Source organism: Adelges cooleyi, unplaced genomic scaffold (assembly GCF_023614345.1).
Source record: "Adelges cooleyi isolate 19-005CV unplaced genomic scaffold, UGA_ACOO_1.1 ACOO_flye_CR_arks_rails_tigmint_CR_PRNA_376, whole genome shotgun sequence".
Lineage (NCBI taxonomy): Eukaryota > Metazoa > Arthropoda > Insecta > Hemiptera > Adelgidae > Adelges > Adelges cooleyi.
The window spans coordinates 1,856,133-1,883,435 of NW_026096053.1; the positions used below are offsets into that span (position 1 = coordinate 1,856,133).

A 27,303-nucleotide genomic window follows, 5' to 3' on the forward strand; every position below is an offset into this window, starting at 1 on the left:
AAATGTAAATTGTTTAATATTTTAATATTATTATTTACTATAAAAAACAAAGTAAAATTATTTATATGTTAATAAAAAAAAAAAAAACAATAACTTAACCTGTTAAAATCAATCAATCACTATCTTCATCTATAAAATATTTATTCTTTTTCACTGAAATTCCAACTTCCTCTTCTACGTCGCTGTCGTCCAATGGCATTTTTCTCTTGCTAGTTCCGATTTCCTCGTTGCTATCATTTAAAAGACTTGTTTTTTTAACTGGAGCCACTACTTCCTCTTCCACATCGCTGTCGTCTAACGGCATTATTCTTTTGCTAACTACTATCTCCTCGTGGCTATCATTTAGTGAACTTGTATTTTTAACTGTAGCAACTATATCTTCATCGCTGTCGTCTAGTAGTGGTTTCTTATTAATTTTAACAATATTCTCATCATCGCTGTCCTCCAAAGACGTTTTATTTATAGTCTGAATTATTTCTTCATCGCTATCGTCCATAAAGCGTTTTTTCTTGCGATTGACCTTCTTTTTATTGATATTAACGGATAAAGAATCGTTACTGTTATGGCTAACACTATCGTCGTCACTTTTTTCCATAACACCATTTTTGGTAGTTGAAGCTTTTTTGTTGTTTTGTTGTCCATCATCTTCACTATCGCTAGATACAAAACGTTGCTTTTGCTTATTGTTTGATTTATCTTCATCATTGGTTTCTTTTGTAGACGATTCATTTAAATTTGAATTGCAATTAAAGTTTTCTTTATCTATGTCGTTTCTTTGGCCCATAGATTTTCTTATTCTGTCAAACGTAGCACCCACATCTTCATCGCTGCTTTCTTCCACTTTGTCAGATTGTTCAGTTACAAAATCACCATCAATTACTTTTTTAATAGCAACAGATCTTTGGCGGATGTCATTAGCCTGCCATCTTCCCGGTATGCGCCAATAGGTTTCCTGCAATAAAAATGAAATAAATAATATGTGTCGAATTTAAAAGTAAACACCTGTTTACCTGTACACCTGAAGGTTTGTGTATTCCTATGGCCTGCATAGCATTTTGGAATGTCGGATCATTAATAGCCGTCATACATTCATCGGTTAATGGCAGTAAAGGTATATCAGATTCGTCGACTTCCAGATCATCAGCAGCTTCATCTAAGCTTTCAATCAACCACAACAACGCTGGCTCCATACCGTTATCGACTACATGTTTTAGAGCATTAGATACATACGACGACGTCAAGCTATGATAAACTTGGTGTTCTTCATGTTGATCACTGTCTTCGTCATCGTCATCAGATTCATTACTTTCGTCACTCGAATTATTGGCACCGCCTTTAGCTGCTGTAAAAATAAGAAATGACATTAAAACTCAATGATTCAATTGTCTTAGTAATAAATCGCTCACATTTATTAGAAGTTTTGGTTTTCTTTTTTTTTAATTCATTTCTATCACCCACCAAACCAAGTTCCACGATCTTGTCAAGAATGCGTTTTTTTGACCGTTTCACTTCTAGTTTTTCCATTATAGAGTTTATCGGATCAGCCGCTTCTCTGAACTCGTGGACTAATTGCGTTATTTGAACAATTTCGGATTCGGCAAACTCTTTTCCCGGTTTCTGTATGAGAAATGTTAAAATTGTTATTTTAGTTATATTTTGGTTAGCAATTTACAATTTCTCACCAGTTTCCTAGTGACAATACCGAGTTGCTTTAGTTTTTTTAAAACACTTATTCTTGAACGGTCTTGTCTAATCAAATTTTTACATATCCACGTGACCTCATCTGAAACATTTATTCAGTTTTAAAACTTTCAGAAATAATCCTTTCTTGCCCACCAAGATTTTCGAGTCGACTGCCAAAGTAATAATTTACGAAAAAATGTTCAGATTTTTATCAAGTTTAATTTTGGCAGCCGACTCAAACATCCTGTTTGACAAAAAAAGGGCTAAAGACACCCTAACCTTCTTGAGGCATGTCACGCATGTATTCTTCGTGCAATCTATGCAACTCGTCCTCTTGCTCCTCTGTCCAGTTTGACAATTTCTTATTATTCTGTTCCTCATTGTATCCCTCTTCGATTTCATATGCTACTTTTAAATCTTTCCAGAACAGAAGTTCCATAAAAACTTTGTTGTTTTTACGAGCTACTTCTGTGAACTTTCTCATTATAAATATAGTAAAATGTTTCAGCTCCTAAAAAAAAATATTATAGATACGTAAAAAATTATTATACTAGGTTATCGACTTTTGACAACAGCAATATTTCGTTTGTTTATATTATTACTTTATGACTCGGATTAGTCGATACAAATATTCTTTGGAATATACGAAACACAGATGCTTGAAACATCATTGCTTCGTACTTGCAGTCGTAGGTAATACGATGAAGAAGTTTTACTATAACGTGATTGGTGTAATTAGAATTTTTGTCAAAATCTTTCAACAGCTGACAACAGCTTTGAAGAATTTTAGGCTTGGCAAATCTTAAAAAATTGCAATTGTATTGTAATTATTATGTATGTTAATGTACAATAGTAATAATTTACCTCTTAACCAAATCCATAAATTCAAAATTTTCTTCTTCGAAGCGAGCTTGATTTGTATCTTCTTCATCATCTTCTTCTTCTAAAAAATGTAATTAATAAATAAATAAAAAATAACACGTATTTATTAATATATTATTTACCGTCGGTGTCATTGTTTTGGTTATTGATTTCAGATTCCTCATAGTGCTCTGGAAAAATGATTGCAACTAACTTGATAAATCATTAAAAATACAGCAGCTATCAATTGAATATCTTATGAGTGTAATTTTCAAATGGAAAACATTACAGTATAAAAATAATAAAAACCAACACTCGTATTTCAGCTAAAGAAAAAAAAACTAAAATATTTTTAAACACTGAAGAATAGAAAAACCAACACCTATATTGGAGAATAATTATATTTAAATTAAAATATTGATATTCAACAGTTAATATTAATAATAAATATTTTAATTCAAAGACTTGTATTATGTCATTTGTATAAACTAACCTGATGGTGCTCCGAGATTGGCATCGAATATTTGTTTTAAAATCTCTAATTCTTCATCCGGTTTCAGTCCAGACGTACCAAAATAACTGTCTTCTGGCCATACTTCTCTGTAAAGTTACAAAACAACAATTATTGAGATACTTAATTAACTAAAATATTATATAATGTTTAAATTTGTTTTTTATTTTTGATAGCAACTAAAATGTTTTAGTAAATTTTTCTATAAAGTTCAATAACTTGAAATAATTTCAACATGTGCTGGTTTTTTTATAAATAAAAAAAATAATCGTTGAGTATGCATTATACTTTAAATTTAATATGGTTTTGAACCAACCTAGAAGCTCTCAATAGTTTGACAGATTGTTCTAATCGATTATTCCTTAAATGCATTCTGATACGACACATTGCTTCAACTCTGAAAAAATATTATTGTAAATATAAAAAAAGATAACTTTTTTTTTGTTTAAATTTTAAAACCACTTTTGATCATCCATCGATACTTCAGATATCGGATCATAAGGTCTCGCTTCAATCGCATCAATAACAATATCATTTGACTGAATAATCTCTTTTAGGGTAGGACTTATATTAGTCCATGCGCAGTCTTCGTCTCCTACTGGATTTGTTTGAGGTTTAGATTCTACAAATCAAATAAAATACACCATAAAAAGTGTACATACAATTATATAAAATGTCACATGAGTACTTTTATTATGTTTTTTAGTAGTCTTCTTTGCTTTGCGTTGTACAATTAAGTTGCGTTGTTTCTTTCCCAAATTTTCCAACAATTTCATAAAAACATGGTTAGTTTCCAATAAATCCTTTAAGTATACTCTATGGAACACAAATTGGAAATGTTTGTACAAATATTCGATTCTAATTTTTATTATATACAGATTGTAACATATTAAACTTAGCACAACTGTAGGCAAAAGAAGAAAATTAAATATTTTTACCTAGAAAATTTAACTTCGTCGTAAAAATTCAACAACCCTAAAATCATGTCCCTGTACTCGGCCATGTAAAATATGTTGGTCAAAATTGTTCGTGCACTGGATTGAAGAACAGTATCTTTGTTTTGATACATTGCCATAAGAGTTTCCATTAGCTCCTAAAAATATCATAGGTTTAAAGATAACAATATAGCAGTTATTAAAGTCAATAAAAGCACCTTGTAAGCCTTCAGTCCCAAATGCATGCGTTTAGACCAAACAGGTATTTTCTTTTTGTCGGTTATTAATTTTTCGCGGCTATCTTCGATTCGTTCTTGGACGAAATGAAAAATGTTCAAAGCCATGGTTTCACTAGAAAATTATTTATTTATTATAATTATTATGTTTTATTTAGAGATAAAATAATTTTTTATTAATTACCTGACTAGTTTAATTTCAAACTTATAGTTGCGATTGAATTCCATAAAAAATTGCATAGCCCAAAAGTAGTATGACTCATCGTTCGGTTGTCCTTTCGAACGCACTAATATTTCCTAAAACAGAATGGTGATAAATTAAACAAGTTGTCGCAAAATTAGTTCTGGAATATAATTACCCGAACATGTTTCATTAATGTATTATAAGCGCCATGTAAAAACTCGACACAAAATTCTTTCAAAAACAATCGAACACTGAATGCAGATTTTCGATCGATGCCGGTTTCTTTTAGAGGCATTCTATTGCGTGGCGTCTTCAAAGGTTTCTAAAAGTAAAGAAAAAATAATATTACCGACAGAAAGATCAAAATTTGAATAATCAAATTTTTTCTGGCATACTTTGTTTCGATCAAACGCTTTGTTAACGTTGGAACTCATAGACGATACAACCATTTCATTGTCACCAATAGACTTCATACCGGCGACGACGAACCTGCCGCCAAACCTAGAGTGTCTGGATCCGCTATATTTTTTAGTTTTTCCATTTTTTCTTTACGTTCTTGTAATAAAACGGTGACAAGTTCTTGTTCATCACGTTGCTTTTCGGTTTCTGTACGGCTGACAGAAGCGTTTGCTAGTTCTACTGCATTTTGATCTCGTAACATAAGCGAAATAATCTATACAAAAAAAGAGAGTAAATAAATAACCTAATTAACCTGTCAAATTTTTTATTTCTATTACTCACTTCTAGAGCGTGAAGATAATACTGTTGCTCATTATCTGAACAAGCTATATACATAATGACATCAATAATCTGGCTTTGATGCATAGCCCATAGTATCTGAGAATATAAATAATAAAATAATAATGCTGTATTTAATGGCCACTTAAATTGTACGCTATACCTGATCGTGGAGGCTGGCATCATTGTCGGGTCTACATTCGGCATCATTATCTGCAGGAACATGAAGTATGTTACGGATCAATATTAACAGCCTGACAGTTGACAAAACTTTTTCTTCTCCTTTCTCATGGTATTCCTAAAAATGAAATGAGTAAAATTTTACGTTACAATTTTAAAAATGACGCACAATAATAATCAATGAGTTCTTACGGCTTGCATGATTTCAGCCAGTTTGTCTACAATGACTTTCCAGACTTTGGCGTCGGCAAAAGCCTGTTTGTATTTCTGCAAGTGTAACACCATTTGCAAATAATATTGGCTAGGAGTTTTCTCGACAGGAGGCTGTTCGTTGTACAACAACAAGGCGGGAGTAGTAAGGTTTACCAATAGCCTAATGACCAAATCGAAAAGCCCGGCTTTGTTGGAATACTCGACGAGTATAGGCAACAGGTCAGATTGAACAATGTTAGCCGACCCGAGGAAGCGACGAATTTCATGATCGTCACCATCGCGTCTCAGGAATTTGATTAAATCGCGAATAGCCTCTGCGAAAACCAAAATTTGAACAAAATAGTTTGTGTACTTACAAATCGACCATTAGCATGTTCGGTCATTACCTTTACACTGTGGGTCAATATAGTATTTTTCTGCTCCAGTATATCCTAACGCGTTACAAGTAGCGGTTAACTCGGCATGGAGAAGTGCCATATTGTTTATGTCAATTGAAATTCTACAACATGATTAAAGAGAGATAATTTTAAAACAATATTTAAAATCTAAATTTATAAAAACAGAATATGAAATTGTAAATACTAGACCCATTGACGATTGAAATGTATAGTAATCACAGCAGCTGATAAGGAATGGGACACCAAAAAGTATGAAAATGCGCGGGAACACGAGCTAGTGTGACCAACATAACGCTGATTTTTGGAATTGGGAATTTTCGAAGCGCTGTACTTCATAATAATATAGTACAAGAAGTAAGTATTCATTTTCCTTTGCCTTTAATTTTTCATGACGGACCTAAAAAATGGGATAATATTTTAAGTATTGAACAATTTTCCCATGCCAAGTTAATGGTTAAAAAAGATTATATAATAAATTTCTCAACCCCTCCCATCTAAAATAAATATAAACGAGTACTATATATTTTTGCAACGGGCTGTGTATTAAATAAAAAACTATTTTTTTACTTAATTTTTATTTTAGTATTGTGATGTTAACCCGGTTGTAAAACATTCGTTTTCATATAATATTATCATTTGGTAAAATAATTAGCTGAAAACAGATTTGGGCTCATAGCTACTTCTTTCAAGTCATAATGTTATCGTATTATTTAAGTATATATATTTCTATTCTAAACGTATAGTATTCAAGAGAGAAAAACACTGGTTTATTGGTCGGGTGAGAGCACCTAAATATTTCTAACAAACAAGAATAGCGTTAAACTATTTACAATTTTAATTTGTGAACACCATATTTGTCGTGAGTTCTGTTTTGAAACAAATTTCCATATCTGTTTATACTGTATAGTTAATCTGATCGTATGTAAATTATTAAGCGACTTAGTTTCAGACTTTCGCTACTCTAAGTAAATATGTGCATTTATAATAATTCTTACTAGTTTCGAAGGTTTGTTTATTTTTCCGAATGATTGTAGCATTCCAACGATTGCTTGTATTTTTATTAAGGATGTTAAATTATATGATGGAAATAAAAAACAAATGAGTTAAATGATATTTAATTGTAATGTGCTCCATCAAAAAATTCGCATAAAAAAACATTATGTGTTATGTAAATTAACTGTTAACAGTATTGTTAGCTGTCACTTTTTTAGCTCGCTAAACCAATTAATATTATTCGAATGAAGTTTAAATGTTTAATTAAAGTGTCTGATATTATTTCCCGATTTTCATACCGCAGAGATAATCAACGTATGTTGATATGTACTTTGTTAATATACTTTATTGCCATTGGATATGCTATTTTCGAATTATATGTATTACAAAGTCATTTTCGTATATTGTACGAAATAATATTTGCTATTAAACGTTTATAATATAACGGAGAATAGTTAACGTTCGCTGGTCTTTACTGTGAACATAGTTTGTATACATAATACATATCATATTTAATCTCATTAATTTCTATAGAACACTAATTGACAAATGTGCAGTTTAGTCCATAATTTCACTGATAATCAAAAGGGTTAAAGAGGTACAACATGTATAACGATAAATAATAATAATAATAATAATAACATTGTTGGTACTAGATAATACATAGTAATTGTACCATAGATCAGTTATAGGTAATATTCGTATGAGTAATAATTTATACAAAACCTTCATAATGAGTCGTTATAGTACGCCGGTATGGATACTTAAAGGTTTAAAATAATTATTATAGGCTATAGTTACTGGTCGTTCTTGTGGATATAGTCAGATAATGCATAAAATGTACTTGATAGTTATTATGTATAATGAATATGGAATTAATTCCGTAAAATAAATAAATAAAAAATAAATCGAATTAATGTCGTGAGGAAGTAATGAAATTTCAAAAAGTCTCAAAAACATAAATCACCTAATTTTAAATTGTTTTTCAATTTAAAGAAAATGTACAAACCGTTAACTATAATATCATGTACAATTTAGTTATAGTAAGTAAATGCGTTGTATAAAATTACAAGACAAGTTAAATTTCAAATTAGTCGAAAATGAGTTGTTTAAAGTTTAATTGTTTTTTTTTTGTTGTTTTAATTTTGACGTTTCTTAAGGCATGGCGTATACTTTGATGCGTTTAACTTGATACTATCACGTCTGTCTGTGCCTATAGGTCTCTCAACAGTGCCCTCGATTATACGGACGTTTATACAATACAAGTATATTAACTTTATAAAGTTTTGTTAAATAACTAGTTTGGGCGAAACGCAAATGAAGGTCTGCGAGTCGGTTAGCATTCTTCAGCCACTAATTTCACTCTTAAGTGCAATTTACCGCACAGACGTTTCTAAAACTTAATTGGCGTTATTTTTAAATGTCGGTAATTAAATATTCCATCGTTTCGAACTTTGTGTAATTAGCGTTGGCTTTTTGCTGTGTACATTTTTCCCGGCCACTTTTTTTTTTTATACACTACTGCGCAGATATATAGTTTTAAATTACCGAGTAATATAGGGTTGAAGGCTCAACGATTAAGTAACACGTTAAGTATCCAGTATTATTTTGGCCATGGCTAAAAATAATAATGGAACAAGAGGAGGCAATGGCACGTCGTCGCTGAACTTACACACGCAAGACAAAACTTTATTCTTTCTTAATTTTAATATCATCGGACAAACGAAAAGTTTAGTCAAAATTAGACGAATAGCTAATTACAGTGATATAAGTATGGAAGTTTGAGTTTAAACTTTAAACCGTCGCGTCGACTATCAGGACAATTAAGACCGTAATAAGATGGCGTGTAATTGAAAATTGCTCAAGCCCTTAGAGTTGAACGCGGTCGCTCGACATGATAAACCGGTGCAGTACAAATAGCTTTGTGTAATATTTACAATAATGATCTAGCTGAATTCGTTAAGTGTAAACAACAGCATCCACGAAACGTCAAAGGTTAATGAGCATTAAAGAGATTAGCGACGGAGATTTATCAAAGCACGGGCGCCTGTGAAGTTCTGTACGTAGAAAGTAAGTTTTAAACGCAGAAAATCTAAGTCAGAGAGCACTATTAAATATCAACATACCGTGCTCAACGACCGTGGACTTAAGTCCTCGAGTATAAACACAAATAAGTAGTAATTAAATTTCAGTTTTCTATACTTAAACTAATGTAAATTAGTTTGATATAAAAATATAAAAGACATACAAATTGCAAGCCTGTCCGTGTTTATCTTTTTAGATTTATTTATTTTTATCTCGGTCGAATTTATCAATTTATCAATCCGAATCGAGTTTGATGCTGAAATCATTTTATCCATGTATGTTTGAAGGTCTGAACCATAATTAGCATCCAACATAACCTCGTGTTCGCCAGCTTATTATAATTGTTTTCTGGAAAGTTTTCTTACTACGAATTTTATGTGAGTTAAAACTTATTGCGGGATTCATGAGATTAATTTCTAATTGAGTTGCTTGCTTATAGTTTATACTGTAGAATTTGCTATTCAACGGCACAAACACCGACGACGGAATACTGAGGAGTTGTACAATACTATTTAATTAGGCGCGGTTATTAACCACAGTTACATTATTTAAATGCAACTCACGAATCCTTGTCTATTGTCTTTAACACTGTATCTTGATGTGACACTCACGTTAAATGATATGCGTTTTCGGGCTTTGATCAACCGAATAATTCAATCTTGACATAGCCAAAAAGCCGGAAACTGTAGTCAGCCATACTCGAATTAAATTCCCTATTGTAATTTAAATATTGAAGTACAAAATACATAAATTTCGTTGTGTTATACATAATATTTAATGATAATATTTATTGCTTTTAATTAGTTTGGTAATTTAAAAATAAATCTAATTTGTATAGTAATTCACAAAAAAATGTAAAGACTAAAGCGAAGCATTTAAATGTCTATATTGGTATACCTATCTATTAATATCAGCTATACTTATGGTTTTTAATTTTTTATAATAGCCGTGTTATAATGTTTGCAGTTTGTACCTATCATTAGAACGATATAATATTGTTAAAACAGCTATTTAAATAATAAGAAATAAAATATAAAAAATAGTTGTTTTATAGTTGTTTGCCGGACATCAGTGTACCTATATTGCATACACAGAACGCCGTACGGATATGCGTGACATAAAATCGAATGGTCTTGATTTTAATTGTTTTCACCATGTAATAAGAAAAAGGTAAATTTTCATACTTGCAAAATATGTTGTCTATATAAAAATGTCCTCATGACGGCCAACCTAACCTATCTCACTGTCAAAACTATGCCCACGCTTATAGTTAACACAATGTAAAAGTTTTAATTATTGCCATTGACAATCGTTGGACCGTAATAGGACATGGGTATTTACCTATTGAAATGTATAGGCATATACATGCAAAATTATATAAAAATAGATACTTTATTAAGGCCTAAAAAATAAAAATAAAATTATATCTAGACAAAATTAATGTTTTAAAGATGAATCACTTGGAAATTACCGATATCATAGAATTATGATATCGGTAATTTCCAAGTACTATACAAAATGTAATTTATAAATAATCTTAGTAATGTTTATAGGCTGATCAAATATACGAATGCAAGACCGTTGTGTTCGTTTTCGGCTTTAGTATAGGCACTCTTAACACATATCGATGTCGGCCGGTAATCACGGTTTAATATGGAAAGCTGCACGCGGCGCCCCTTCAAAGCGAAATGAGTGTTCAGGTCTGCCATTACCGACCAAGTACCTACCTAACCGTTTCAATAGATAATCGCCTTATTTCCGCCCTTATTGTGTGTAATTTTCCACGAAGAGGGACACCGGTCGGAAATGATAAAAACGTACAACTACATACTACCTTATATATATATATATATGGTACTTACACAGAGAAAATATAACAGAGTATATAAGCTCAGGGGTCGAAAGGGAGGGATGGCATCGCTATCGCGTCGAGTTTTATTAGCGCGTTTTGTATGTATATTTCAATAAAAAAAAATAAAAAAACCGAAATAAATACCGAATACAAAAAACAAAACGAAAAGGGCGTTTGCGGCAATGTAGATAGCGGCCCGTTGAAAACTTGACCGGCGACGACCCGGTATAATAATAATAATAATTATTATCGTTTGTGGGTCCAGGATGTATATATAAAAGGGAGAAACGTTTTAATGGGCCATTAAATATATTATCTATGTTGTTTGTGGTGTGCGGCTGTTGTTTTTTCGCGCCGTTCGTTTTGCTCGAACCCGGTTAAGTCTCGCAGCGGTCAAACCTTAAAGAAAACACATGCGGGCAAAACTGTACGCATTACGCTGACGATAACAATTATGAGAGTGGCTTCAGACTTTCTGAGAACACCATTGTTGTTCCATAATATGATGTTATACTTACGCTAGATATAGTAAATGTTTGAATATTGCCAGCGGCAACGTGCATTACATCGAGCATGGTACATATTTTGCTCTGGCATTATAATATAGGTACGGATTCAAACGTTTAGTACAATTTTCATTAAACCCCTTAAATTATACGAAGGATCTTTCCTCAAAATGCGAATCGGTTAAGTAATAAACATTAGTATTTTTAAATCATAACAATATAACAACACAATATTTTTTAATATTTCTTTTTTGTTGTACAGAACAACGCTTTGCTACTGTATACAATTAATTTACTGAAGTATATCGTGTAATCTTGTTATGATGTAATCTTATACTCCGCAAACCGCATAGTCGACAGAATTTAAAAAAAAATCATTTGAAAATATTGTAATGTTATACTGTTATGATTTAAAAATACTAATTAAATAATTAGTAATTAGTAAATAATAATTCAATTATTATTATTCGCTGCACAAAGTGCTTATTTTTTTTTATTTTTAGTAGTGAACAAAAATTTAATTTAAAGTTAAAACTTTAAACTATAATATTCATGAATTGTTTATTTGTAAAATTTGCTGAGTACAAAAAGGAAACCTTTTGAAAAACTAAAAAAACTCACAAGTTATATATATAAAAACAAAATCTACTAAAATGAAATTTATGAAAAAAAAATATTTTGCTATAAACGTTGCAGTTTATAATGTGTGTATAAACACAAATCTCTTTCATAAATAAATGATTAAAAAGGTTTGAATAATTGAATAATAATTAAGTGTCCACGCTTAGTTTTAATAAGAATGCGAAGGTATTATTTTAGTTCTTTACAATTATGTATTTGTATTCTTTTTTTTTGGTACTTGAATACAAGATCGTATTTTAATAACTAATCTGATTTCTTGAGCCCTGAAAAGCCCATACATTTTGTACAGATTATTCAAGTTTTAGTATTAACCCGCGACAGCATTTTTAGGCGTTTACTATATAAGTATTAGCTATTAAATAGAACTCACCATTTCGAAAAAAATAATTTTTTAGTAATTTTCCAAAATATTTTGCTTATCACAATTATAGTACCTGAAAACGTATCTTTATTTGAATAATACCAATGCCTATTTACTAGCTACGTGACTTACCTTTATTTTTTATAATAATTACCCAATGTATAAAGTTGTAATATGGTATTTTGTTTTAATTTTCAGGTCAACTATTTGCCACTATTGCCTGATTTAATTACTACCTACATTAAATTTGCTAAAGTTACTACCATTAGTCGTCGACGATTCAGCTAAGGTTGTTTTTTTAAATTAAAGTTTCGCTGACACGCAACTCTGAGGGGTTTTATTGAAACATCACTGTCATGCTGTTGACAATTCGGCGGTGGAATATAATATTAAATATACAAAATCACGTTCGCATCGCGCATTATAATCGCTGTAAACAGAGTTTCCATTAACCGTGACAATATTGTTTATGGATGTAGGGATAGTATTTTATTCGTTCATTTCATTGCAACTGTCGAGGGTGGCAAAAATAATCTTCACTTTCCACCGGATTATATTTTCGTATACACAAGGTAATTCGGTAAATGGATGTACTGCACAAAAGGCAATCATTTAAAATAATGGTGAAAGTACGAAATGTACTAAAAAGTCGACGGCAAGTTTTTATAAAGAATAGAGCACATTTTTTTGGCTGACCTATTGTGCTCAAGATAATATTTTTACAGTGCACACATGTGTAATTAATATTATATAGCCGTGCTATGGACTTTATCCTCGAGGTAGCGTTTTTAGTTTTTTGATAACTTAGCACAATCAAAATTATTTATTCGTGAAGATTAATTTATTTTCCTTTTCCATTTGCTTATAAAAAAATATCAAGTATAGATATCAAAATAACAAAAAAAGGTTCCCCATAGATAAAGTTCTTCTCTATACATTGTGAAAATTTGATAAATCAGTTTTGACGGGGAAAAAATTGTAATTTATCCTATATAAATAAATGTGATAGTCTGACAAAATAAAAAAATGGGCATCAATAAAGTAACGTTATTACTATTAATATTAATAAGTATTCACTATAGTTCAAACTCTTAATTAAGATTTTGTAAAAAATTGCCGATACTATACTCCTTAAAAATGGTCGGAGTGGCATCTTCTTAATATTTTGTAGATTTTCAACTTTTCATTTTTCAGAATACAAAAGATATAACAAATTGATGATAACAAGATAATCAAAAAAATAAACACTGAAAGAATATTGCAAATAAAAAAAAAAAGCAAATAATTGTAAATACTTCTCAGTTTCACATATAAAATACTAGACATAAGATCAAATACCGACTTCAGTGTACTAATTAATTAAATTATATTATTAAAAGGATATAGAGTACACGTTGTTCTTATAAAACTACGATACGAAATATACGTACCGAGATCAATGAGAATTTTCAATTAGATTAGAAAGCCAAGGTTCGTTTCGTAATTAAAATCAACTATATAATTATATACGTACAATACATATGTAGGTACTGTGTAAAAACGATCGTTAAAACACATCCTAATAGAAAACCCTTTGCCTTTTATCTCGTTGACCACGCGCTCGCCGGCCCTTGTATGGGGATTTATATATTTTACTCTCTATAAACAGATCTCGTGTAATCTGATCGTTATAGAGAAAAAATAAATTCCACGTAGTAAACAAAAACAAAAAAGTCGAAGCCGCAATGGAACATCTATATTATATTTTTTTATTTTATACAACAATAGAAACCAATAAGTAATAACATATGAAATGGATATAAGGAACCGTTCCGTGATTGCAGATATTGAAAGCCTAACTTCAATATTATGTCTGTTTAGCTATATAATGATGATACAATACAATTAATGTATAGTTAGCTTTGATGAGGAATTGTAAAAACAATATTTTTTGAGGTGTTTTGTTTGTTATTTTTTTTTATGCATGTGGCCTACGATACGGGTCAACCATATCAAAAGCATATTACTGTGTGCACAATGATTTTTATCGACATTTAACACTTATGCCATCTACAGATTCGCGTGGAAGCGTTCTATTTGAGAGTGATTCTATCGCGTCCAGACCTATACTGTCCTGTGACTACACCGATCCCACCATGCTCCGTCTCCATACTATGATGCTGGATTTGAATTTTCTACAAACAGACGCGCATTTCGATTTAATCTACCCTGTTGCACTGTCACCGGCGGCCACGGAAATAATATACAAATAATAACGTTATAAAGCCGTCGAGGTTACCGCACACGATTAACCGACAACCAATGGGCAGCACCGCGATCCTGTCGGTGCCCGGTGGCCGCTATAGAAGTACAAAGACGCATGGCTAGGTAACTCATACAGCCGGGCCCGACCGCACAGTGTCCTTTATCCAGTCAGTCGACTTCGGATCACGCTCTCGTGAACACATACCGTCGACCTTTGCCGCCGTTACACATCCAACGACGTCGTGCAATCAATGTGGAAATTCGAGGTTATAAAATTTCGCGGTGTTCTACCAACAGGTAAACATTTGTACTTGAATGTACTTAGGTTATTTGTTTTAAGGGATTGCATGCGGTCTGTTTTTTTTTCACGTTTTAGACTAAAAAGCCAGAAAAAATTTCGATTACTTAGGATGGTCCAATTTCAATTCTGTAAATGTGTACCAGTGGCGACTTTACTTGTAGATTATGTAGGTAACAGATATTTTGCTTTTTTTTTTTTGCGTAAAAAAATCGAGTTTTTATGTTGAAAATATTGTAAATTGTATTAATTAAATACAAGAAACTAATTTATTTTATGAAAACCATAATATAGTAAAGTAGCCAAACAACTCGAATATCTTTGTAGGATTGAAATAGAGCCATCTTGTGTAATCGAAATTTTGTCTGGATTTTGGGTCTAAAAAAACCTAAATGACTTTTACTCATAGAAAAAAATGATTTAAAATAAAAATAATACCTTGAAGCTTACACAAACGAACCGGTAAATTAATTGACATAATGGAAATTTATTAAAACCACTTTTTTCTTAAATATTGCCTATACAAAACTCCTTAAAAACCGACCCCAAATTCCCTTAAAGCGATATTTTTCAAATTTTAATTTAAACTTGATTGTTTTTTTCGCGACAAATACGGCGTTTAAATAAGTATTATAAAGGGCACGGATGGGGCGAAATTTTCAACAAAGAAACACTAAAACGTGAACTTGCTTTCTAAAATGTCCGGTTTCAGATTGTTCGTTGTTGTTGTCCAGGCTGACCTTGATTAACCGTACCTCTACACTCTACAGTGGTAAAAGGCCCTTTTTTTAATTCAAAAATTGAGTTATAGTGTTTTATGTTTTTACTTATCTATAGCTTGTATCTCGTTGAAGTGAAAAGTATACGTGATTCTTATAAATTTATACAGAAAGCAAATGAAAAATTATATATCTGAATCGATTAATTTGCTAGAATTCGATGAAGTGCTAGAAATTCTATATTTACGAGTTTTAGTAATGAGACAAAGACCGTTAAACCATAAATCGATGCTCTAAGGAAATGTTAAAAAGAAATCATAATATTAAACTCATTTTCGTTAAAATTTGGACTAAGGCCCTTTTGCATTAATCGATACTTCTAATGCGATAAAATTGTTTTTCCTTTAATATTTAACAGAAAATTGATAAAAAAATAGTATAATTAATTCAGAAAAAAAAGTTAGTATTGAAAAATACTGTAAGCTCAAAACTTGTGTTTGAATAAAATGTCACATGGGGTTCTCAGCACTTCTATTATGACTAACAAAATTAATTTTCTATAAAAATTGGCCTCTTAACTCTCGTATGGAAAATCGTAAGCTTTTCAATTTTAAAAAAATTAATCCGTTTAATAAATGCGTTAAAAATTAACTTCTGCGAAAGTATTTTATTATCGCAGTATTTTAAACATTCGCTATAATCAAATCAACAAAAAAAAATAATATATTACGCATAAATTAATATAATTTGTCATCAAATAAATCAGCATTGTTGTGTGGATAATATTTTTGCTGTATGAAATTCACTTCAATATTTTATAGGAAGGACAAACATTACCAATATATGCAAGCGAAAAATAACATATGCAATAAATATGGATTAAATAATACATGTACGAGAGGCTATTTTACAATAGTGAGCATTCATAGTAGAATTTGCTGACAATACTGTTTGAATAGTATACCTACATGAGCTTTAAAGTGTAATAACTTATTCAAAACACGCAAAAGCACTTCTTGATTGTACTTTAGGGTTTAGTAAACATATTATTCTTCGGCATTGTTATACAGAAGCAAAAATATTCATGTCATATCCCAAGAAGAAATTTTACTTATGTTGGCTATTTTTTGTCTGTAGGTTTAGTTATATATTATATATGTATGTTATATGTTATAACTTATATATTATTATATATATATATATATATATATATATGTGTGTGTGTGTTTTTAAACGACATCTTAATACTTAATAAGTGATATTTGTTTTCGGGTTTTTCATAGGTTTGTGAATTGGTGTTGCTAAAATGATTGCTATAAATATGTCTAAGGAAAATGTTCATCGTCGTTTAATTGATGTTTTATACAACCGGTACTTATATAAAGGTTTCAGGAACTGTTAAACATAACTATAACTAGTTTGAACATACTATCCACAGATTCGCATCGAAGCGTTTATTTAAAAGTGATTTTATCACTTTCAGTTATAATAAAATCTGTAGACCCGTGACATCTCCGTCCCCACAATGGCCCGACCCCACTGTACTGGCTTTTATTCTAATATTCACAAGTTCACCGAAATTCTGGAGATTCTGCACTAGTACTTCAAGCGTATGCATCCTAGACCTTTGTCTACAATGATATTTTTTGTAATGTTGTGTGATAACGCTTATGCTGTGACTTGCAGAGCTGACAATCGAAATTGGCGGCTAAGGGTAATATTAGGAATAAAAAAAAATATTTACACATTTCTCAATTTGTTTAATAACAGCTGTGCCTGACAGATTAGTAACTATTTTTTCTTATTAATCCAGCTTAATATTATGTTCTATACAATATACAAAAAGGGGAAGTATAATCGCTTAAAATACGTTCGAGCGTTCATAAGCACCCGGGCAATCGTAAATATCTCCATTGGATAGAACTGCGGAATCTTGCCGATTGTTCATTCAAACTGCCTCTATAAATAAACAACAATGGCTCCGAGCAGCGCAATGAATTCGGTAATGTAGTCCCTTTTGACCAGAATCATCAATCGTATCAAACGGCGACGACCGTTCTTGGAAGTAAATCTACTAGTACCTATTCAACCGGAATTTTAATTATCCATTCCAGTAGTAATTTTAAGTGCCTTAGAACTCGAAATCGTAAGCCTTGAATAAAGTCACTTGTTTGTCCGATTCTCTTTGTGCGTACCCGTGTTTTTTTCGCTTAAGACCAAGATTTATCCAGATTCTAAATCACTTACTCCGTCTTATGAATTTCATTCGTGGCACATGCGTTTCCTTTCGGGTTTTGTCCAATGGAAAGGAAGCAGTATTATCGAGTAGTCCAACTGTGTTTTATATGGGAAAAATTTTTTATTTTTCCTACGTGTGTGAGTGTGTATAAGTCTATGGATTTTACCGTGCCTAAAACGTACAAACGGTCGATACTATTCGGCGAGCGTGAAAAATAGTAGAAGCAAACAAACTGACAAAAAAAAAAAATCAATTTGTGGACATCTCCGACTCGGCGGGCTATGTAGAATAACAAGTAGTCGAGTCGTGGCAAGTATATAATACATGCAGTCAAACCGAACGCGAATAATATAAGTAGGTTCAGCTGACGAAATGGTTCATTTTCGCGTTTGAGCTGAGGAACATAATTAATTATAAGTTATCCGCGCAGACGTTATGAAGAGACGGCGGGCTTTTTATCTTTAAAGAGTATTATTATTATTATTATTATTATTGTATAGGGGACTATTCTGTTGTAAATGCAGGCTTAGGTCTGATTGGATTATTTTTGTGCTCAGCCAACTTTCTAACCAGATTTGTAATACCTTTCTTGCCCGCGCCCCCATCGTTTGCACAACAAAGCATTATATTCCCTCGGGCTAGGGAATAGCACTTTTTTTTCTTCCTCTTTTTATTTGTCTTGGCCCGCCGTATCCTCGCATCCCGCGCGCACTATCTAAATAAAAACATCCGCCATTCCAGAAACGGCTCGTGCCTCCTGTACGCTTGCTTTTACCCGGTTTGCATACGAAATCCGTTTCTCGGCTGCAGTCTACTGGGAAGAATCCTAGTACTTATGCTTCGTCTGCGACCCCCTCCGTCGGTTTTCTTTTCATTTTCTCGTTAACGTCTTCGATTCCAGAGCTTATAAACTAAGCTTGACGCATTGCATTGGCGGGCGCTCGTGGCTTTTCCGACGAAAAAATAAAATATATTGCGAAACCGTCTACGTTCGACGGTCACAAAATTGAATTTCGACTTAATCGTATGTATTTTATTATTCTCGCACACACATACGATGGCGGTGTACAAGGGTACAAGTATCGCCAGGGCCGGGGTTACGATAAATAAACCGATACGCGGCACCGAACATATTATTATTATATGGAAAGGTTAACTCGAAACGCTGCGTCTCGTATTGTGGTTTCTTATAAACGTAACTTAGAAGAAAAACTCGAGTATCGCGTTTTGTTGTTGTTGTCGTATAATATAGTTTCTGTGCGGGTATAAACTATTTGAGTTTTGAATTTTAGAATGGAAAAAAAAAACACGCGTCCAAACGAACTGGAAAATTTACCGAGCTCGTTACAGAGTAAACTATTTGAAGAAAAAGAACGGTATGGCTCTCAGCGGGGGATTTTATTATGGGATTTTTGTTTTTTTATGTCTAGCGTCACATAAAAACTAACTGTATATATTATTATTAAAAAGCGCGAGGCTCTCCCGAGACGGTTACCTTTTATAATATTATGTTATTTTGGTATTGATTTATCATCGTACGGTTCAATATTTGGGCGTTGGGAGATCTAACAAGGAGGAGATTATTTTTGCTATAATTTATGGCTCGTTGTTTTTTGTATTATATATTTTTTGTCGTTATTTACCGGACTGATAACTGTGTGTCGGGAGTGTCGAGAAAAGATCAAATCGTTTAGCGAAAGGTCGTCTACATTTGTCGTTAGACCGTGGGCAGATTTCTATCTAATGGCCGACGAAAAAGCGTTTCTCGAAAACGACTCGATAACGCGCCAAACGAATCTTATCCGTTACCACCGACCGGCCAAGTCGTTAGAAGCATACCTAAAGGCGTTTTCGCCGAAGCTACCGCTCTCGCCAAAACACTACACAATGTATAGATACACAAAACAAACACACGTTCATACATACATATATATAAATCAGATAACAAGAGCGAAAAAACGGTTGTTTGTGGGCGGATAAAACCACAGTGCCCTCCGACTTGTTTATACAAAGTTTTTACATTTCACTCGAAATCATTGTGTCCGAAATTCGTTTTTGCTCGCGAAAACGTTTTGGTTTAACGTAACATAATAATACCACACACACCGCACACGACACAATAGCAGCTGTTTTTTTGTGGGATTTTAATGCCATCAGCGCAAATGATCCGGTTACTTAATGATACTTGGTGATCTTAACAACGTTTTATTATGTACTAGTTACTACAACCCAGGCATATACGCAAGGGCGCAATCCCAGTTTTGAAATTATTACTCATGGAGGTTTAGAATAAATTTGTTTTAGAAACTCCTAATAAACAGCGATTAGTTTTGTTGTGTCAGGGTTTTTAGTATGTTTGGGCACTGATACAGTATTTTACTCTATAATGCTGTATAATAAGAACATAGATTTCGTCTTATTTTTGTTAAAAAAAAGTAACCCTTTTTTTAAATACATTATGCTCGGTTTGTCGCCGAATTGCTCACTTTTTTTTTATATACTTGGAGGGTCTGATATCTTTGACGCCTTTTCAGGAATTTGATGATTATGCAACCGCATGACACGCGTGACCCGTAGATACGCCTATGGTACCAACTATATAGTGGTTGATTTATGAAATATTTAGTTTTTCAAGAAAATGTTATTTTCAAGAGGCGTAGTTTACATATTTTGTTTGAGAATATCATAAAGATTTAAATAACCATCTAAAGTCGATACCCTTTTTCGTTCTTATGACATGAATACGGTCATGGGGCTGTCGAAAATTTGCTTGTCGACACTCTAGAGCCGAAGGCGCCATAACACATGTCAATGGTCCAATGTCGCGTTTCTTCGAGGGAAAGACGGTAGGTTATTGTTGGACTGGGTCGTCCGTGTGCATATACCTTCTACTAATGTGCGCCAGGTTAAATTATATTTTAATTTCTAACGAGCGCCGTTCACATTTTGAAAAGTCCATCGATACCTAGAGTAGCGACCATATTATTATTATTATTATTATTGTTCCAGTAATACCACAATGATTTATGGGCCGCCCTGGGAAATTTTTAACGAGTCGTTCCGGCAGATTTTATATTTGCGTCCCCGTGTGCGACAGCGACATGACCGTTCACGTCAGCAGCGGATGGCAGGTCTCTGCTCGGTATACATAAATCACCGGATTATATGAGCCGGTGTATATATGTGTGTATGAGTGTGTGTGTACATTGTCGGCGATCGGGGTCGGAGGGCGGCCGGTCTGGAGAGGATTTAAGCGTTACCGGGTAACTCAAAGTTTGAATTTACATTTTCAGCCGAACGCGCGCATCAGTCACCTTATACCTCCCCGAGCGACGGTTATATGCAAAAACTTTGGCCAAAAGAAAAGTTGTGCCCGCAATCTGTCATTCACGTCAGACGTTGGGCGCGTGGGCCGCGCGCATCGCCCCATCCGTTCGACCAAGAATATATTATTATTATTATTGGTATTATTACGTTGTGAATATCAATAAGATTTCGTATGGATAGTGGGCGAGGGCGGAGATCGTGTAAATATCGTCGGTGAAACGGCGATTCAATTAATTCGGCTCTTGGTTTCCCTCCGAATCCGGAAAAACGGTACCGCATCTCATATTATGATTTCGACTCGACATGCAAATCCAAAACACCGTTTTTCGCGTACCCGCTTATGAATTATACATGCATTTTTCGGTATTAATCGTTTACCCACAAAGTTACATGCGAATTTTGGTTAGTTTGGCGGATCCAGTATCGTGGAGTTTAAAATGTGGTCCGACTAAAATGTTCAACAAGCCGTTCGAACGTATAATTAACACCTTATCTACCTCGTTTTGGTGTTTATCTTAATGTATTTTTATCGTAGAAATTGATTCAAAACAACTTTTTTTTTTGTTCAAGTTAAAAATATTATTTCAAAGTTACATCCGAAAATAACTCAACAAGTAGGCAGTAACCATATTTGAATATTTATACTCAATACCATATTTGAATGTTTTATTCAAATATGGTTAATCGATTAGTCATATTATTTTCATAACACCATCCGATGCTTTTAAAAGTAAAATCAAAAAATATTATTTAGGTTGTTATTTTACTTTTAAAAGTTACCATTTAAAACTACCCTTTAAAATTATGTTTTTAGTTTGAACATTAAAAGCTAATTTTGATAATTTAATAAAATTAATTTTTTTATTTAAAACTTTTTTTTCGCTAAAACAATTTCACCGTCGGATGATATAACTAATTAAGACTCGATAGAGCAAAATTGGGGTTTTAACTTTTGCATCAGTTTCCCTGATTTAAAACCGTCAAAATCTCACTTAAGTGGATCCTTAACGGTTACAACTGGATTTCACTGATTATGACCAACCACCCAAAAATAATTTCATAGAAAACATTCTTTATAAGAGGTGTACTTGTTTCTTAATATATTTTAAAGACATTAATAATTAATAATATCTGTCTTCCTTGAATATTTAACTTAAAGCAGCAAGTTGTAAGGATTTTGAGCAAATGTGTTAGTTGGTCTCGTTGACGAAAACACACAGTCAAAGAATAATGTAAACGATTTGGTCACAACATTTGTTTATTAATCTGACTTCATAACATTATCTAAATATATTTGAATGAATTTGTAAGTATACTTTTAAAAGAACTTTTTCTATTTTATTTTTAATGGTCCCTTTTCCTTGGACTTTTTTTACTGTTTACCATAAATCTTTGAGACACTCCTTATATTATATTTAAGTACCTACTCTTAGTCGACTAAAAAGTATTCGATAATACTTTGTTTTTGTGTTTTATATTGTCCGTGTTTAGGTAAATAAACAAAAGTTATTGGACAAGTTTGCCAAGCGGTTTCCCCAAGCCATAAAAAGTTTGAAAATATCCATACATTATTTGCCTAAGCCGCACGTTTTACTCAGCTATTTGGATAGGTTGTAATATCGACGTTAAAAAGCAATCCAGTAACGCTCGATTGTTGTTTAAAACTCGGTTTTGTTAATCTCGATATCCGCAGATGCTTTCAAATGGTATATCAAATGTGTTTAAAATAATATATCTTTTTTTTCTTTTTCGGTATAGTACGCTTCTTTGAAAACCGATCACGTACTTTTATTGCCAATAACGTATTGATCGCGTCGACCCACGAGTAATATACCGGACGTACCTATAAATGCTATTATTGTGGTTTATGAGTCGAAAAAGTTTTGAAAATGAAAAATAAACTAAAATCCAGCAAATACCTAATAAAAGTAATATAATTATACGAAGGACCGCGCTGTTGTTTTGTGGGTAATAATTTTTCACCCTAAAAATCTGGATTATAAAGGGCTTTACAGTTCCAAGTATTAAAAACGTCACCCTTAACCAAAATTACCCACTTCATTGTTAAAGCAGGTATGCAGTGTAATTCCACCCAGGCCCTATAGATAAAAATGAATAATTATCTATTGTTTTACATCCGGTCGAAAACTTTGGGTACACAGTGTGTTTTGTTACGACGTGTAAACTCTTTATTATTGTTATAACTCTGATGTTATGGCGGTGGGACAATAGCGTAAATACCTGATGTTTTCTCAATGATTTAGCTTCAATGTTTCAAAACGAAAACATTATAACAATAGGACGGAAATTAGTTTTTGCAAGTTTATTAATTCCAGTCGTTATGTCATTTACATGGTGCGTGGTCGTGTCTCGGTACTCACGCGCATGTCATTTGCCGACCACTTGGGACGAAAGGTAAATTTTTGACATGTGTCATATTAGGCGCGTAAATTACATTAGGGTTGATTCAAGGAAAAATCATGTTTGTAAAAAAAAAAAAAAATTAATCTGTCATCACCACGGACGCGCTTGTTTTGGGTTTTCCTGGGGCTTTTTGTTGTATATGTATATATATTTTTTTGAATGTAATTATTTTTTAATTGAATCTCACGGTGTGGCGCTCATTGCGCCTGCATGAAAAACCTGCAGTAGCTAATAATTTTCGTTATTTGTTTGTTTGCAGAAACTTATCATGAACAAATGCCGATCGAACACCGCAGTCTCGTGGCATAGATCCGTTCCTTTTACCGTTGGCAATATGACGGCCTTAAAGTCGTGAGTCTGGATCAACGATGTTAGCGATCAAGTATGCGGTCGTCGTCTCGTGGATGTCGGTGGTCGCATCTAAAATCCAAGAGGATTGCGTCTTAGTGACATCGTCGAACGTCTTGTTGCACGATGTGTACTGCGAAGTCATACCGTACGAAATCGACATCGGTCGCATGGACAACACGACCAGACTAGACTTATCGGGAAACCGCATCAGAACGTTATGTGTGACCAGCAATAGAAACTCGTCTCTGGGCGAACTCGATTTGTCCCATAACGACATTTCGGGCCCTTGTTCGGTGCAGATAAACGAATTGGTGCGAATCGATTCCATAGTTTTGTCGTACAATCGAGTGAAAAATTTCTCCATGTGTTCGGCGATGAGGAACATGACCATCAGCTGGAATCACATCCAATCTTTAAGCAAAGCCGACATGGTAAACGCTACGTCCTTGGAGGCACTGGACCTGGGCCACAACGTCATTTTGTGGATAGAAAACGACACGTTCGCCGGCCTTCCGGATCTTCAGTGGTTGAACTTGCGGGGAAACATGTTAAGTAGAATATCGGAAAAGACTCTTCCCAGTGTCACGTTGCGACACCTCGACTTGTCGGAAAATTACCTTCTCGATCCGTCGACGGCGTTTCAACCGTTCGAGTCTTTGGTCGAGTTGAACATAGCGCAAAACGTGCACTTGGCTCCGGCCATTTTGGGTTCGGGCCTGAGACTCCAAGCCTTGGACGTTTCTCGCACCAACCTCACTGAAGTACCGGCCACGCCAGCACCGTTGTTGGGTTCGCTTTCCCTCGGTGGTAACGCGATCCAGACAATCCGCAGCGGTGATTTAGACGGGTTTCCACTGCTTCGGACGCTTAACATCAGCAGCAATCGTATTAGCTCGGTGGAAGAAGACGCTTTCGGTCGGTTAGATTTACTAACCGTGCTCGACCTGAGCGGTAATCTATTGGACGCGGTACCGAAGAGTTTGCCCGGTGGACTGGAAATCCTAGACCTCAGCGTTAACCGAATCCATAATTTGACAGCCGAAGACTTTCTCGGTTGTGGACGGCTTAAGGTGTTGAACGTCCGAAATAATGGGTTGAAGCATGTACAGGATTTTTCGTTGACTCCGCTGAAGTTCCTCGACGTCTTGGACTTGTCGGATAACCCGATTGAATTCATCACCAGAGAGATGCTGACGGGCCCGGTTAGGTTGAAAGAGCTTAACATGAAAGGAATGGACGCTTTGGAAACTCCGGCTTTTCCGTTCACGGACACCCAATACCTGAACAAGCTTCGACTCTCAAACAGCACACACCTCGCCGCGATTTTGTTCAACGACAGCGCCGTGTTGTCTTCGATGTTTCAGTTGGAATACTTGGACGTGACGGATTGCGGCGTCAAGACGTTGCCGGACCGGCTACCTTACTACATGCCGAAAATGATAAGTTTGATTACGAACGACCTCGAGTGCACTGGCCCGTGGTTGAAAGAATGGCTGTGCGAAATACACTCATCTTGGGACAATCAAAATCCAAGGTCGGATACAACTGAAGTCAGACTCAGGAGCTTTTTGCCTACGCCGAAAAAGTCACCGTCGGAACAGTTGCAATGTACAGGTGCCGACGGTCAGTTGCGAGGCATATACGACCCAGAGTACTGCGCCAATCAGATGACGACAACTTCGATGACACCGGCTGTGGATACGTTCACGACGGAGCAGTTTGCCGTTTTCGAACGATTGAGAGCTAAAAACGAACCAAAAGCGCCAGACGAGGCACACGAGGCTACTCATCCCGGGGTGGTAGTGTTCTTTTTTGTTGTGCTACTGTTGATACTTTTAGCACTGGGCACAGTTTGGATCGGCGTGCAAGGCGTTCCTCTCAAGAGAATGCGTTGGAAGCAGAGTCCGATTGACGTGGACTACCAGTCCATAGAAATTAAAAGCTTGGAGAGTTTAAATCACGTGGAACGCTGGTAAAATAAGTGTAAAATTTTACACGTGTGTGTGTTTAACCCAACTTACATCGTGGTTTTTTGCTTGTCACCGTTTCGACATTATGTCGAGCCGAAAAGAACCAATAGGGTACGAGTGACGTTTGTTTTCAAAAATATGTTTTCGATCTTACAGTATTTGTCAATAAAACTTTTTTCTATTTGTATTTCTCAATTTTCAAAAGAGAATGTGAAAGACAATAATTAACGTCGCCCATAGAACACGTTGAAATTATAATTTTCATTTTGCTCTCTTGAAATATTTGATAAAACTCGCTTATACCCTTTTGGTTCTCACACTTGAAAAGGAAACATTTAACTATTATGAATATCATTAATACTAAACCAGCCTAAACGAAAATCATTCTTAACGAAAATGATTTTGTCTTAATATTTTCTACATGCCGTTTTAATATCGTTTACAAAAGTATAGCAGAACAAAAAGAGCCGCTTCATTTACCATATTGTAAATATAACTTAATTTTGTTTTTGTATAACGCAAATTACTTGTCTTACTTTAAATTTAATTTGATACGTCTTGTAAAAATATAAAAATAATGTTACATATATATTACCATTAAAATAAATAATAGTTAATACTCTTGTGTTACAAACTTGACGTGTAAATATAATATAATTTCGAATAGAATAAACTAAGCAAAATTATTTTTTATTCAACCATTATTATATGTTCACATTTGTCAGGGTAACTTGATGATTTATATTAAATTGGTCAGAGCCTTTATTGTTCGACGAATATTTTAGATGTGATTTTTTTTCTCTCGTGCCCTCTTGCTGAACAGTTAATGATAAAAAAGTGTTTCACTGCTGTTTCCTCTGTGCTGAGTAATTGATGACAACTACCGGGCCAGTTGGCGTTGATTTATGGAACTTTTCCAGGGTCTGATTATTTCATGTCTCCTGCCGTTCTTTTTCCAACGGCAAGCATTATATTATATATATATATATATATAAAATAAATATATATATATACACAACAATAATACGCAAGCTAGTACAATGCAACATCTCATCCAGGTCACGTAGACAGTGAAATTGTCGAGTTTGGCTTTAGTTGCAGATAGAAAACCTATTTCCTTTTTTTTGTATCTCAGACCCCATCAACCATTTTTTTTTGTTGTTGCCTTTATTCGACGAACAAAATATTAATCATAATATATATATATTTTTTTTAATTGGAAAACATTGCGCTAACTCTCTTTAAGTGGGATTTTGGCAAAACATTGTCATTTAGGCTTACTGAATGATATATTATACATTATTATATCATTATTAAAAACTAAGACGAGTACAATACGATCGAGAAGTTGCA

General features: G+C 33.7%; 3 protein-coding genes across 3 annotated transcripts in view; 2 read left to right on the forward strand and 1 right to left on the reverse strand.

Annotated features, from left to right (window-relative positions):
* The window catches only part of LOC126840652 (uncharacterized), a 140,985-nt gene that overhangs the window by 31,606 nt on the left and 82,076 nt on the right, over window positions 1–27,303 (forward strand). The gene's annotated exons all lie outside the window — the stretch shown is intronic.
* On the reverse strand, window positions 78–6,144 carry LOC126840645 (protein timeless homolog). The gene is given in 22 exon segments (XM_050576517.1): window positions 78–952; window positions 1,011–1,342; window positions 1,407–1,617; window positions 1,683–1,783; window positions 1,963–2,194; window positions 2,286–2,484; window positions 2,548–2,626; window positions 2,688–2,735; window positions 3,038–3,144; window positions 3,372–3,452; window positions 3,518–3,677; window positions 3,744–3,871; window positions 3,994–4,148; window positions 4,209–4,341; window positions 4,411–4,523; window positions 4,586–4,732; window positions 4,806–4,942; window positions 4,945–5,083; window positions 5,152–5,247; window positions 5,312–5,446; window positions 5,521–5,855; window positions 5,928–6,144. Coding segments are annotated over 22 exon segments (3,999 nt in total). The 5' UTR covers window positions 6,019–6,144; the 3' UTR covers window positions 78–112.
* LOC126840647 (insulin-like growth factor-binding protein complex acid labile subunit) lies at window positions 14,773–26,574 on the forward strand. Its single transcript, XM_050576521.1, has 2 exons — window positions 14,773–14,919; window positions 23,889–26,574. The coding sequence occupies exon 2, from the start codon at window positions 23,998–24,000 to the stop codon at window positions 25,954–25,956; it is 1,959 nt and encodes a 652-aa protein (XP_050432478.1). The 5' UTR covers window positions 14,773–14,919; window positions 23,889–23,997; the 3' UTR covers window positions 25,957–26,574.

What these genes read in the sequence shown, in the direction of transcription:
- LOC126840647 (XM_050576521.1), top strand. Translation starts at nt 23,998, where the DNA reads ATGTTAGCGATCAAGTATGCGGTCGTCGTCTCGTGGATGTCGGTGGTC.